The following is a 13,661-nucleotide window of genomic DNA, read 5'->3' as shown; positions in this document are numbered from 1 at the left end:
AAATCTGACAGTGAATGCTGACAAGTACCCTGAGTTGAGTGCCTTTTTCTCAGCTGAAATTAGACCAGGAGCCTCAGGGACAGGAAGCCCTCTCCCGAAAAACTCACTGAAAGGTGTTTAATGACTCAAAGTAGTTAAGGGTCCGTTTCCATTTCTGCTGGTGGACAGACAATGTGAAATGACCAAAAGGGGAGCCCCTCTACCCTTTTTGTTCCCCACTCCAAACTATCAGAGCAGAGGACTGGTGGGACATGAAGGTGCCCTGAGAGCAGGAAAATGACAGCAATGGACAGCTCTGTGGGTGAGGGTCAGGATCTGCAATTTGAAACGGAAAAGAAACACATTTCTCCGGACCGTGTGGGGGAGTTGAGATACAAAAGACAGGAGGGTTTCAAACGGGCTAGGGGTGAGTTTAGTCTCTGACACTGTTCTCTTCTTCATCGACCTCCACCGGCAAACTTTGCCTCTTGCCCTCTCCGTTGGAAAATACCTCCTGACACAAAGCTCGCATTAACACGAGGCACAGGGCAGTGTAAGAGCACTGAGCCATCAGCTGTCGTTCATTTAAAGAAAACAGGGAACTCAGAGGAACCTGAGCAGGGTTTGTCCACTGGTGTCGGACGGAGCGGCTCGGTTTAAAGCCAGCTCACAGTGCAGGCGGTAGCCGCGGCACAGCTGGGGCACGGCCCGGGCCGCCGGCGCTGCCTCACCCTCACCCGCGGGCCCCAGGCCCCTCACGGCTCCGCTCCGGGCCCGTCCCTCAGGGCCAGCGCTCCGCCCCGGGGCTGCGCGGCCCGTGCCCGCCGGGGGCCGGGGCTGGCGCTGGGGCGGGCCGGGGGAGGGCTCGCCCGGCTGCGGAGTCCCGGCCCGGCCAACCCGCGCCCGCCGGGGCTGAGCCATAAAAACGCCGGGAGCCGGCGGGGCCGCGACTCCAGCTGCCGGCAGCCTTGCCGGGCGCCCGTAGGGTGGGCAGCGCGGCGCTCCGCAGCGCAGGGACCGCCGCCGGCCGCTCCCAAGATGCTGTTTTGGCACACGCAGCCGGAGCATTACAACCAGCACTCGACCGGCAGCTACCTGCGGTGAGTCCCGGGGCCGGCAGCCCTGGCACGGGGCGGATCTTGGGTCGGGTGCCCCGTCCCGCGGGTTCCCCGGCGGCGCTGCCGGTGCCCCGCCGCGCCGCTCCCTCGGTCTGAGACCATTTTCCTGTTTTTGCTTTCTCTTTTTCCTTATCTATCTATCTATCTATCTATCTATCTATCTATCTACATATATATTTAGCGCCTGGTTAGACAGCTCTCTGCGGCGTTGCTTTATGGCTTGTGCCGGGTTCCCTCTTCTCCGGGCTGGGGTAGCGCAGCTCCAAGGGGGAAGGCTCGGCAGCGGCGGAGCGCTGTCAGAGGTCTGTGGAAAACGCCTGCTGGCAAACTGAGAAGGCACCCAGTTTTCTGGGGATGGGATTTCTTTCTCGCTTTTTTTTGGGACGATGTGTGAAAAGCGCAGAATTTCACTTTCTGAACTTGCCTAAACCAGCTTTTTCCTGCCTCCGCACAGTTGCGTTTAATTAAATGTGCCTAATTTAAGTACAAGGGCTGCTAAACAATAGTCTGTAACATGTGTAGCACAAACCCGTGTTTCCTCCCTCCAAACGATGTCAAAGCAGGCAACTTAGGGAGTTCCCTTTTTGCTGGGTGCTTGTGAATTATTAGCTTTCTGAAGATGTAAAGCTCAGCCGTCAGCTGGTGTCGCTTACTGGAGTGAGATTTTGGTGAATTGTGGCAGTGGAGAACCTGGCTGTGGCCCAAGAACCCTGACTTTCAAATGTACCCCCAAATAACCACTCTCGAGAGAACATTGAGTTTGTCTGGGGAAGCGCTTCGGACGCAGCTAATGCTTCCCTTTCAAGGAGGCACGCTGTCTTTGACTGTTCCTGCTGCCTGTCAGTGTACTTGCGAAGGAATTTTATTTTGGATTAAATAATAATCTCCCATTATCAAATAATACAATATTGGTAGATTCTTGCCTTCTGGCAGCTTTTCTGTTTCTTTGTACATGATTCTTAATCTCCTCCCTCTATGTCAATAACTCAGTTTCACAACGTGTATGTGGCAGAAGTCTTGTTCTCTCTTGCTTTGCACTTGCAGATCTGATTAATTTAGGACAGTGGAAATGGTACTAGCAGAGCAGCCATCAGCATTGGTGCTTGTGGATATTCTCCATTAGAGAGTGTTTACGGTGGTCAGGCTGCTTTGTTAACTCCATGGATTTGTAGCAGGGGTGTTACAAGATCATCAGGTCTGCGTCAGGTTTCACTTGGTAATTTATAGCTGCAGGATAAAGGATACTACCTGTTCTGTCAGGAAGGCTGCTGGTATGGTGGTGACCTGTTGGTGTCTTAGGAGCAAACTTCAGTTTTAGTGATTAAGTATCTGCTTCTGTGGACATTTGATCTGGATTTGATCTGGGATTAAAATCCCTACAACCTCTTTTATGGCAACAATGCCTTCAGGTGTTTCAGGGAAGGTAGGTTGAACAAAACCCTTGTTCTTTTATGTAGAGATGGCTAGCTAATTCTGGCCAATTTACTTTCCATGAGAATGTGTCAAGACATGTGTTTCTTACAGGGGCATTTTTCTGCTGAGCAGTGCCTTTCTTAGGGCTTTCCATGCCCCCTTGTAGTGACTGCACAAGAAGCTGAAATAGTACAGTATTTGATGTTGCTGTAAGAAAAGTTTTTACAAGTTTTATTTTGCTGAGATCAAGAGCTTTTTGTCTGTTTAAGACATCCATGTGTGTTCTGCTATACCTCAGTGATATTTGTAGCTGAAGCAAGGTGATACTACAGAAAAATTCTTGTAAATTTTAATTCATTTTTTATTAAAACCCAGTATGTGTTTTACTCTGTTCTGTCAGCTTGACAGAACGCTCAAATAACTTTCTCTCTTCCCAGGTATGCAAAGTAACTGTTATTTAAGACCAGAACTGTAAATCTTTAGCATAAGGGTGAAAATTGGTAGAGTTATAAGGAGTTCAGCTTTTTTTTTTTTTTTTTTTTTTTTTTTTTTTTTTGGGATAGGAACTGTTGTAAAAGTGTGCTTTTTCCGAAACTTGGTTTGCAACTCTTGAGTGAAGAGTTGAATAAATGTTGTGATGGCTTGTATACTTATAACTTAAAATGAGGCCAAAAGAATTTTTAAGTTCCAAACACTTATAATAAGGTCGAATGTTTAAGAAGGTCTTGACCCAAAGCAATTTTACCATAGCCCATTAGTTCAAATGCTCTAGAAATAGAAATGTGATGAACTTGTGTGGATTTGTTGGAGCTTTAATATGGTGAAGCTTTCCAGAAAGCAAGTCATGGATTCCTGCATGCTTGCAGAATTCAGACAGCTATGCTGAGAGGTGTAGGGGTGCAAAGAACCTGATGTGAAATACAGTATTTAACTTTAGACTTCCCCTTGCCTTAATTCCTCAACTGTTTCTGGTGAGTGTACGTACAAATTCCTTACCCCTAACTGTTAAACCAGGCCAGATTTTGTGCAATATTTCTGGCGAACTGCAGAAGTTTTCGGGTGCTAGAATTTTTGACCTGTTCTCATCCGTAAAGCCACAGGCATTCAGAGAGCATTGCGCAGATGAGCGGGTTAGGAGCAAATGTTGGCATCCTTAGGAACAAATGTTGGCATCCGGGATGAGTGAGATGACTCCGGAGTCGAGCCGTATCAGATTCTGCATGTGTATGGAGCAATGCTATCTATGTCAGAAATCTACTGCATGCATTTCTGTCACTTCATTACTGTAGTAAATCATCACTAAGGCAAAAAAAAAAACAAAAAACCCCTCTCTGTGGCAGCAGTTAGGCAAGAGCTGTGATTATGTCAGTAATGCCAGGAAGCAAATGGGGCTGGATGCCTTCGAGTGGCTGATAGTATTGAGGGCGTGGGGTTGGAAGAGAGAATGGAAACAGATGGGTGTTTCTTTTCTCTGCATCTGAGATGGCACAATTTGCTCTCTGGCATTGTTTTCCCATAAACAGGAGTACCTGTGTTTGAAACAGGCACTTGAGCAGTTTACTCTAAACTGCTGCACTCTTTCACTGATGACCTGGGTAGCCTTCAAGGTTGTGAGTGCTATGAGTGGATCATTAACTGAACAGGCAAGGAAAAAATTCTGAATGCCCTTCCAGGGTGCATGCTAGTCTGTACATGCTGGTTGGCTTTTCTTCGAGCATTTTGTGTTTGGGGTTGTCAAAAGGAACAGAGCTGCAGCCTGTGTGAAGAGAATCTTGAGTCTTCACACGTCTGGAAGAAATAGAGGTGAAAATCACTCATTCTGAATTGTCACCGTGTTCAGTATAATCCTCCTAATTTGAAAGGGTATTAATGTTTTAAGTAGGTGGACACAATGATCAGCTGCATTAGTGGCATAGGAAAGGCTAATGTGGTTCTTCAGTATCAGATGGGCTGAGATAAGAATGCTTATTCCTGACACCTCATTTTGTACTAATCAACTGATCATTTGTTGAGCTCTCAGCCTTGCTAATACCAGTTCTGCCTGGGGATTAGTATGGGTCGGGATCAGCCTGGGACTAAATCAGCAGCCCGGTCACTATCAACATTTTGTAAAGAGGTGGGAACTGGGGCTGTGTGCAGGTGCTGGTGAAGCTGCTCTCAGGCACCTGTGTGTGCATTCGTGAAGATAGCCCAGTGCTGACTTGAGTTGTGTGATTCCTTGGGACCAGGTTTATTAGAATGCAGGGAGATATGAATGAATTCATCCAGCCGTTCCTGCCATTATTTACCTGAATATCTCCTTTGTACACCAGAGCTGTGTCTGCTTTTCACCTGTGGCTGCTACTTGAAGACATTTTACTAATCTGGCATTCAGCTGTCAAAGTGCACTTTCTTGCCTTTTTTTTTTCCTGAAAGGCTTTCATCTGAGAACCTGAGAACCTCTAATCAAATACGTCTACAAGGATGATCTATTTTTCATATCTTTTTCCTTGTCAAGACAACTGCTTAACTGAAAAGTAAATCTGAATTATTTCTTAAAAACTAATTCTCTGATATATTCTGTTTTGCCAGTGCTGTGTTCTTTTGCATGCAGTGCTGATATCTTAGACACAGAAGTTGCCTGGTTGCATTAAACAGGCCAAATTTTTCCTCTTTTAGCCATTTTTATCCTGGTGTTTCTCCAGAGACCACCTGTGTTATCTCAGATGATGAGAGCCATATGTAGATTGAGGCTAGGATAGTCCATAAATTCTTTGCAACTGACTGTGTACAACTTGTGCATTGCAGAGATGTCCTTGCGCTGCCGATCTTCAAGCAGGAAGAGCCACAGCTGTCTCCTGAGAACGATGCCAAGCTGCCACCCTTTCAGTACGTCCTCTGCACAGCCACCTCCCCCGCCGTGAAACTGCACGAAGAAACTCTGACCTACCTCAACCAAGGTAGGGCCTGCAGGATGCTGAAGGAGAGAATATTTCCTGGGAACGGTTCATGTGATTTAATCCCATGCTTTGCCTTACTGGGAGGGCAGCGGGATGGGAAAAGAGGGATAGAAGTGGGGGGGGGGGAGGGTGAAGGAAAGGAGGAATATTTAATTTTCTGCATTTAAATACCAGATTATCAACTATTTGAAAATAATGAGGTACCACTGATTTAACTGTTTACTTAAGGCAGTGTTATAGCATGCCCATTTCCCACTTTCCCTGTGGCAAAGTACTGGCTTGATCTCAGATGGCTTAAGGTGCAGCCTCCTGCCTTCATCTCACATGGCCAGATTGGTGAAGCAATTGGGTTGGCTTGAACTGGGGAGGGTTTTACCACTGTAAGACCCCTGGCACTGCTGGAGGGCATAGCCAGGGAATGATTTCAGAGGTATCCAAGGGCTGCTGGGAGGTCTGGGCAGAGTAACATCTCTCCCACAGGCTGGCTGGTATGGCTCTGCTCAGTGCCTGACTTCACAAGTTGTCAGGGTTCAGTGCTGCAAGATCTTCTATAGCCGACCTCATGGACTAGTTCAGACTCCTGGATAACAAAACACTTTGTTTCTCTGTGTTCTTTGCTTTCCCCCCCTTTGGCAGCAGTTGTGCGGACGCATCTGTGGTTGGTGTTTGGCTGTCACTTTGCAGCACTTCCTGTGCGTGGGGCTTGAGGGGATCAGACCTCTCTATGCACAGGTTATACTAAAACATATTTACACTCAGTTTCTGCCAGGCTGTATAAAAGGACCTAGCAACAAGCTGAGGGCTGGCTGCCCTCTTACTGAGATCCTCTCCTGCCTCAGGATACTACCTCAGCTCTTTAAGCTTCATGCACTGAGTAGGGTGGTCACTTTGGTGCCTCCCTGGATAGGTTTCTCTTAATGCTGGTAGAAATCAGAGCCCTGACCTCCCTTGTACTTTGACCTCCCGTGCAGCTGGCTGCTGGGTCTGTGTTGGTAGCTGGTAGACCCACAGAACCTCCACAGAAAAATCAGTGAAGTACTGAAGGCTCTACCCAAGGAACCACGTATTTCCTGTCACACTGTTCTGTCTCTGAGGATCAAAAGATGCTTGAGATGTGACTGTGTCATTTCAGTTCATTCATCTAAACATAGCAGATCTCAGGAGATTATAACGGGGTGTATCAATTGTGAGCTTGAGATGTATCTTTTTAGGAAACACAGTTCTTTCTTGTATTGGAATAAAAGATTTTTTTTAATGAAAATCTGTTGACAGCCAAATATTTTAGCGTGCATGAAGCTTAAGTTTTTACCTTGGCAGGGAAAAAGTTAGACAACTCAACGCAATACCATGAGTTTTTAAAAAAACTGTGACTGGAGCGGTCCACATTTTCCTTTGCGAAGACTGCTACTGCCTTTTAGGTAGACCATGTTGTGTTAGGCTTTGTCCTGCTTACTCTTGCAAGGAGTTGTCTACTGCTATGTCTTGACACTGCTTTCTGCATCATTGGATTTCTTGGATATCATTTCATTGATTTCTTGGATAATGTCTGTCTTTCATCCCTCAAGGTAGGATGTGTCTTTGCAGAATACACCCTGAAGAGCATGAACCTGGGCAGGTCTGGAGAGACAAAGCAGGGATGAGGCTGGCAGGAGCTGGGCAGAGGGGCAGAGTTGGGAAGCTGGGACGTCTAGTTTCTGTTAGTGGGCTATTGGTGAGAACATTGCTAAGGGTTAAAAACGGATGAGGATTTAAAGGCTCTGTCAGAAAATTAATCCCCTTTAGTAGAGTTATGTTCTATGAACTTGAGGAGGTGCATGAAGGGGACCTCGAGGCAGCTGAGGTTTCTGGAACCAGTGCTTGTGGCTGACTCCAAAGCACTGTGACCCAGCTACAATGCCACAGCCATCTTGTGAAGCAGTTTAAAACCATCCCCTACACCTTATCAGTTTGTGCTGGCTGTAAGCAAAGGGACACCTCGTGCACCTTAACCTCTCTATGTTTATTATGGATTGGCCAAGTACTGTTACATAGTTTCCCTTCTTGAGTGTTGTGATGTTGGGATTACTTTAGCAAATGGGTAACTTCATTAATGGAGTGTCCCTCTGCACTGCCTGTGTGTCAGTCATGGCTGGCTTGTAGTAAGGTAGATCCAAAGATACAGTGGCTGTCCCAGCACCAGCAAAGCAATTCACATCCAGTGTGGTTACTTTCCCAAATTATGAGTGAAGAAGAGTTTGTGGTTTTCTGCTTGCTGGGTGATTCTTGCCTCTTGCTGTTCAAATGTTCCTTCTCAACTTTAGCTCTTCGCCACTCAGTTACTGATTTTTTGTTGCTGTGAAGCAGCTCTGCTTCCTGCCCTGAGACACATTCTTCACATATGACTGGCTCAGTGGTGGAGAGTGGACCAGCTCAGGAATGTCCATATGCAGAACTGCGTGGAAGAAAGCTCTGTCAGATCTGACCTATGGCCTATGGAAAGCTGGAAGTACTGGGTAGCAAATTGAAGGCCAAGTTGCATAGCAGAGATAGAAGAGGAATCAGTGGAGAGTTTCACGTGAGATCTGAAAAGACTTCATATGGGTTAGGAAGGAGGACTGTCCAGTGGCTGTGTTTGTGTACAGGTGGGAGAGGGCTCCATGCTTGTGGAGCATAATGGCTTCTCTTGAGCCTTGCTACTTGCAGGATACACTCAGAGGGATGGTCAGTGTGTTGAGGAGGAGGAGGTCTTTGGCCTGGACTCTCCCCAAAGATGGAGGCTGAGAGGACTCCGGAGCTGGAAACCAGAGCAGTGTTTTTACCAAGGGGCAGGGGAAGTATTTGAGGGGGAGCATAACAGAGTGATCTTGGCTGTTAAGTTGACTTGGGGACATTGAGCAGTGGCAGAATCCCAAGTTTGTCTGCTCCAGTTTGAAACCATGAGTGCTCTCTGGCCACAACTCTAGAACCAGCCTGTAAATGAGGTAACTAGAGTCAAATCTGTAGTTTGGCTTCCAAAGACTGACTCATTGCACTTGTCTTTCCCGATCTCTTTCCCCCCGCCTTCCCAAATGCCTTGGGAAACTGGAGCCAAATTGAATGCAGGATTAATTTGCTGATCCTTAGGGCAGTTCCTTCATTAAGAGTCTTTACTGGATCTCAGGAGGATTACTCATCTGATGGGACAAAGTACAGGCTTATTAGTATGGTGTCTCAATACCACTCCACCTTCAGTCCATGAGACTGGTAAAGGTGCTGTCCTTGCACTGGAAGCTGCTGCTGGCATTGCTCCTTTGGTCAAGGATCACATCTGTCAACAGAACTACACTGTCCAGAAGTCTTGCAGCACAAACATCCTAATGTTTCTGGAATTAGCCTGCCTTTTAGCACTATTTCAATGTCTCTTGTGGATAGGGATTTTCAGACAAACAATCAACCAGCAGCCATATTACAAACCACTGCTTCAGCAAGATGGCTTGATGCAGTGGATATTCCATGGTCTGCAGTCATATGGGGTGTGGTTTGACCATGGCTGGTTGAAACCAGTTTCAAACATGGACAGAAATGGAAGCAATGAAAGGTGGTTCCAGAAATTGCAGAAGGAGGAATGTGGAAGAAACAAGCACTGTGTACAGTAGATCTGAACACTAATAAATGTGCGGAAATAAAGTCATTCTTTTAAAAAATAAAATGTCAAAAATCACAAAAACCTGAAAGTCATTGCCCAAGGGAATCAGCTTGTAGTGCCAGAACCACATGTGGATTGTGAGTTGTTCAAGTAATGATTTTGTCTCATGACCAGCATTGGGCTGGCTCAGAGCCCCAGATTTTTATTACTTCAAATAGAGGGAGGCTAAGTTTGGTGGCAGAGGGTCACTGGGAGCAGGCTGTGTGAGAAATCTAGCCCAGTCTCCCAGTGGTACTTCAGAGTAATTTGCTGTCATCTGCCTGTAAAGTTTTCTTGGGCTTCGTTCAGCTCTCCCGATCTGCACTGTGTGACTTGTGGTTCTTGGCTGTGCTAAGATTTTAGTGTACAGCTGGTTAGGGTTTGGAAGGCTGGACACCTCTCCTTTATGGTGTCTTCCAGGAGTCAGCCTTAGTGCCAGTCCTAGATGGTTCAGAATGAGCTAAAAATCAAAGCCATGAGGGAAAACCACTAACGTTTGAGAGAACTTGTGATATGGGGAATGTTGCTGTAGAGGTGCATTAGCAAATGATGCCTCATAAACCTAATGATGTGCTTAGTTTGAGTTTGGGTCACACCTAAACAAAAGCCCCAGATTTCAACCCCAGAGTGCCAAGGCATATATCTAGGTTCAAGATATGTGTGCATAAACTGATACATTTTAAATGGTGCTGCATTTAAAATCTGTTGGGTGTTGTCCTGCCTCAGCTCAGTGCAGGAACTGCAGATGTGCTGTGGTTGCTTCTCCAGAAAGCAGTAAGGTGCAGGAAGCACTGGGCAAGGAACAGCTGAAGAGGATGCTTTGGAGTAGATTCCTAATTGTTTGGGTAGGAGATGAAATTGCTTACAGCAGGAGGCAAGAGAAATCCTTTGCTTCCCTTAAAAAGTCTAAAGTTCAAATTTGGTTGTCTAATCTTCTACAGCCAGAGAATCCAGTTTTAAACACTGAGATTTACAGTAAATGAAAAAAGCTGTTTTATAGTGACGTTAACTCATACGTAATTGAGTTTTTATGGGGTCACAACTGCCTGTATGTTTGTACTTCTCCTGGAACAGTTTTTTATTTGCCTAAATTAAGTGTAGAGAAGGCTGAGTGACCAGCTCTGGCTGGGTGTGCTTCTGGTTTAATTATAGCTCTGTTTATGGGGATTTATTTTCTTTGTCCTGTGATAGTAACTACCTCTTTTCCTAACAGTCACTGCCATCAGTGATCAGGCCCTGGGCACATGTAGGACCTATCTTGGTTGTAGCTTCTCCCATGTGGACAAACGCTCCACCCTTGCCTGAGATCACATACACAACAGTGACTTTGTGTCAGTGAGGCTGTGAGTACCAGGTGCTCCCTGGTGCCTGCCCACCCACCCATGCATCCTTTTTCCCTATTCCTTATGGGATGACCTACTGCTTCTTGACCCCTTTCCACTCTGTTCTTGGGTTTGGATGGCTTAAAAAAAATGAAGTGGCTAACAAAGCTAATTTGTGTTTCCCATTTCTGAAAGTGGCTTTTGGTGTTTTTGGTTCTTGTGGTGCACTTCTTCTTTGGAGGAGGAATTTGTCTCCTGCCTGACTCTGAAGACAGCTCTGAGTAGGTTCTGGTGTCTCAGCTGAAGCCATTAATTGTGCTAGAAGCAATTTCCCCATATGTTTGGCAGCTCTGTCTTCACTTGGCAGCTTAGGATAAACAACCCTGTCTCCAAACCACACCATCCCAAAGCTCACTATGAATCTTGCTTCAGATGACAGGGCACCTCTGCGTAAGTAGAGCATCTGACTTCTGTTGTCCCTAGGAAGCTAGAGTCTCAGTTGTCTTTTAACCAAGAGGCTGTTTTCTATTCTTTTTGTAATCCTTTCTTCTGTTGCTAACATCTGGATGAAATTCAAAAGGAATTGTGAACTTGCTGGATTGTAGCCTGTGCACAACTCCTACTGGAAGCCCCTAGACTGCATTTTGTTCCCCTATAAATCTTCAATATCTGTGAAAAGAGGGAGTGCTTAGAAGTTACTCAGAGTGTAGTAAGAAGTATGAAAATTTTGGGAAGATTCTTGCTTATAATCCAATTTTTTTTTTACTTTACCCCGTTATCCATATCTGAGATTCCTTTAATTATGACAGAGAATTTTTTGCCTGTGATTTAACAGGGTTTGATGCATGTGTGAATGCTACTGTCAATGTGAGATGATGTAGAAATTTTCCAATTAGCTTCCTCTAATTTGTGTCCTAAAAAGATCACATTCTAAGTAGCAAGTAAGAAGCTTGAGAAATACTGTGGGCTTGACCTAATTAGCTGCTTTTTGTAGGAGTAATATATCTTTTTATAAGAGACTATACTTTTTCCCCCCAAAAGAGGTAGAGAAAAAAAGCACCTTTTTTTTTTTCTCCCATTTGCTTCCTACCAAGCATTTATTATTTGTTCCTGAAACTAGACAGCAAGCAGTGAGATTCCTCCTGTCCCAGCTTGGTGCCATGTTTCTGGCTGGTGTGGAAGGTGCAGTCAGCTTTGATCCCATCTCCTTCCCTGCCTTGTAGTAGCAGCTATGGGTGGGAGTGGGACTTGCTTCTCCCAGTTTCCTACAGCACAAATGTGGTGAAGGAAGGGACTTAACCTGAGGGCATCTAAGGGAGCTGCTAAGTGGGGTCAGGAGTCATACTCAGCTCTTCTGCATCCCTTGTCAGCACCCTCACCCAGGACCATTCTTTTTGGTTATCTGAAACTCAAGTAAATATTACACAAAGCTACTCCTTCAGAGCTATAAAACCTGTTGTTCAAATTGACTTAAAACAGGTTGAAACCAGAAAAAGCCTGTATTTTTTACTTACACAGAGAGAGCTGAGGTTTTCTGAGCTGGACAGATGTGACTAAGATAATCCTGAGTGTTTCAAGTACATGCTAGAGGAGTGGAAATGCAGGAAGAAATTATTTTCACAGGGTAGGTATTTTTTCAGCTTTCCATTGGAGGTCCATAGTTTCTTCACTAATTAATTTGTACCAATAATTAAAGTTTATAACATGGTTTAGATTAGGTGCAATCAAGTGGATGAAGTCTATGCAAAGGAAACCCAAATGCATGCAGTGAAGTTAGCAACTGGAAGTGTTTCTGTGTATGCTGGTTTGTTTTGTGTCCTTGATTCAAAGTGAGACTGTATTCATTGGGGATTTAAATGCACCTCCCTCTCTTGAGTGGAAACCATTGTAAATGAGGAGTATTTCTGTTAGTGCCTGTTAGCTATGAAGTGTCACCACTGTAGAATATACTGTCTTCAAAAATCTGTGGAGAGTAGGACTCAGAAAAATGTTCATATAGTAAATGAGCAGTGAAATTTTTCTGCAGCAAACTTGGCTCCAAGGCAGCTCTTTGGCTTTCCCACAAGAAAGAGGTAGGGAAGTAGAAAAAGGGGCATGAAAAACCTCCTTGAGCTGGGGACACATTGTGAAAGGAGGAAAAACATAAAAGCAACATGATGACAGTGAAGCTCTGTGGTGTGGTGGTAGAATTAGGAGACAAATTGGTGTGCTGTGTTCCTGCAGCATTGCTGCACTGTTGGTAGGGGCAAGCAGAGCAGGAACCCTCAGTGTGGAGCTCTTGGGTACCAAAACATGGTGGGGCTAAGGAGGCTTTGTACAAGGGGAAAGGTGGGAGGCAGATAAAGGCCCACGCTGTCAATGCTAAAGCGAGGCATGTGTAAATTGTAGTTCTGATTGCCACAGTACAAGCAAATTCAGAAGGAGACCACACAAAAGAGTTAATGAGCACTGGTCATGACTGGGCAGCCCAATGCATGTGCAGTCTGGATACTGAATACCAAAAACCAAGAAGATATGGCAAGGAGTAAAAGGCTGGTTGTGTTGACCCTGCTTCATCTCTGGCTGCTGTGTAGAAGATGGGATGTGGGGCAAGATGGGCCTGCAGTGTTAGAATGACTCTAGTGTTCCTTTTGCATTTCCTGGCCCACAGCTTGTCCTCCTTTGCAGGATTTCCATGTTCCTAGCATAGTGGGATCTTCCAGGGTGGCCTATTGTGTAGTTGGTGAATTCATAATATCCACTGGATAAACATCTACAGCATCTTGTCAAATGAGGATGAAGTAAGCAACTGCAGAATATCCACTGTCATTTGTGGTCCAGGGATTGAGGGTTCTGCTTTTGCTTCTTGTCCTGCAGAGTGTCCACACATGGGACACTTGAGCAAGTCTTATGCTAATTTTTATTTTTGCTTGTGGCTGGCTAAAAAGGTGTGTGTCATCAAGCATGCAAGTTCACATGCCAGCTCTGCCACTCTTGTCTGTTTATTCTGAGGGTTCATTAATCTTTCTAGTCAGAAAAATCTTTGTGTGCCTGATGCCCTGAATAGTTGTGCTTGGCTGTTTCAAAGGTGATCCTCCTGCCTGCTGGTTGTGCTTTGGTTTGGTATGATAAATGCTTGCTTTTTTTACCCTCCCCCTCTTTCTGCATGGTACATTTGACTGTCAGCATTCCTTTGCCTTTATCTGTACACTCTTTAGGATGTCCATATGAAGTTGCTAAATGGAATTTTTATGGACTTGGCTTAATA

General features: G+C 45.4%; 1 protein-coding gene across 1 annotated transcript in view; it reads left to right on the top strand.

Moving 5' to 3' along the window:
- Nucleotides 1–951: 951 nt before the first annotated feature.
- Nucleotides 952–13,661, top strand: part of TFCP2L1 (transcription factor CP2 like 1) — a 30,959-nt gene continuing 18,249 nt past the window's right edge. Inside the window, exons 1-2 of the mRNA XM_062498042.1 lie at nt 952–1,079; nt 5,298–5,449. Coding sequence (XP_062354026.1) covers nt 1,018–1,079; nt 5,298–5,449 — 214 coding nt within the window. The 5' untranslated portion in view covers nt 952–1,017. The remainder of the gene's footprint in view (nt 1,080–5,297; nt 5,450–13,661) is intronic.

Source organism: Cinclus cinclus, chromosome 9 (genome assembly GCF_963662255.1).
Source record: "Cinclus cinclus chromosome 9, bCinCin1.1, whole genome shotgun sequence".
In the NCBI taxonomy this organism is placed as follows: Eukaryota; Metazoa; Chordata; class Aves; order Passeriformes; family Cinclidae; genus Cinclus; species Cinclus cinclus.
The sequence above is the reverse complement of the archived record's forward strand: the minus strand, read 5'-3'. Positions and strand labels throughout refer to the sequence as shown.